We start from the raw sequence: 451 nt of genomic DNA on the forward strand, positions 1-451 counted from the left end.
CCGTGTCACTTCCACTCTCAGTGATTGTATTAGTCCCAGATCCAGTCCAGGTACGAGTCACCATTAGCAAAGCTCTGGGGTAAAACCAAATCACGGTGTTGTCCTCACCAGGGCCTCCAGTCAAAGTCGTCAACGAAGTGACACTGCCAGTCCAGGTCAGAGTCACCGTTTCGGTCCGGGACGGAACCTCCACAACAACTGTGTTGTTCTCACCTGGACCGCCAGTCACAGTCATGGATGTAGTGAAACTTCCAGTCCATACAGACGTCACAGTTTCAGTTGGAGTGGGAACCTCGACAATAATCGTGTCGGTGGATGGACCAGTCTCAGTCAACGTCGTGATTTCAGCTCCTGTCCATGTTCTGGTGGTGGTGGTCAACGACTTGGGAATTTCCACAACAACTGTGTTGTTCTCACCTGGACCGCCAGTCACAGTCATGGATGTAGTGAA

The 451-nt window shown here is 51.4% G+C and overlaps 1 protein-coding gene across 1 annotated transcript in view; it reads right to left on the reverse strand.

The window, feature by feature from the left end:
• Positions 1-242: 242 nt before the first annotated feature.
• The window catches only part of METBIDRAFT_80599 (uncharacterized protein), a gene marked incomplete at both ends in the record, with an annotated part of 3,005 nt that continues 2,796 nt past the window's right edge, over positions 243-451 (reverse strand). Inside the window, one exon of the mRNA XM_018859201.1 lies at positions 243-335. Coding sequence (XP_018713578.1) covers positions 245-335 — 91 coding nt within the window. The remainder of the gene's footprint in view (positions 336-451) is intronic.

The sequence above is a fragment of the Metschnikowia bicuspidata genome, assembly GCF_001664035.1.
Source record: "Metschnikowia bicuspidata var. bicuspidata NRRL YB-4993 chromosome Unknown METBIscaffold_1, whole genome shotgun sequence".
Lineage (NCBI taxonomy): Eukaryota > Fungi > Ascomycota > Pichiomycetes > Serinales > Metschnikowiaceae > Metschnikowia > Metschnikowia bicuspidata.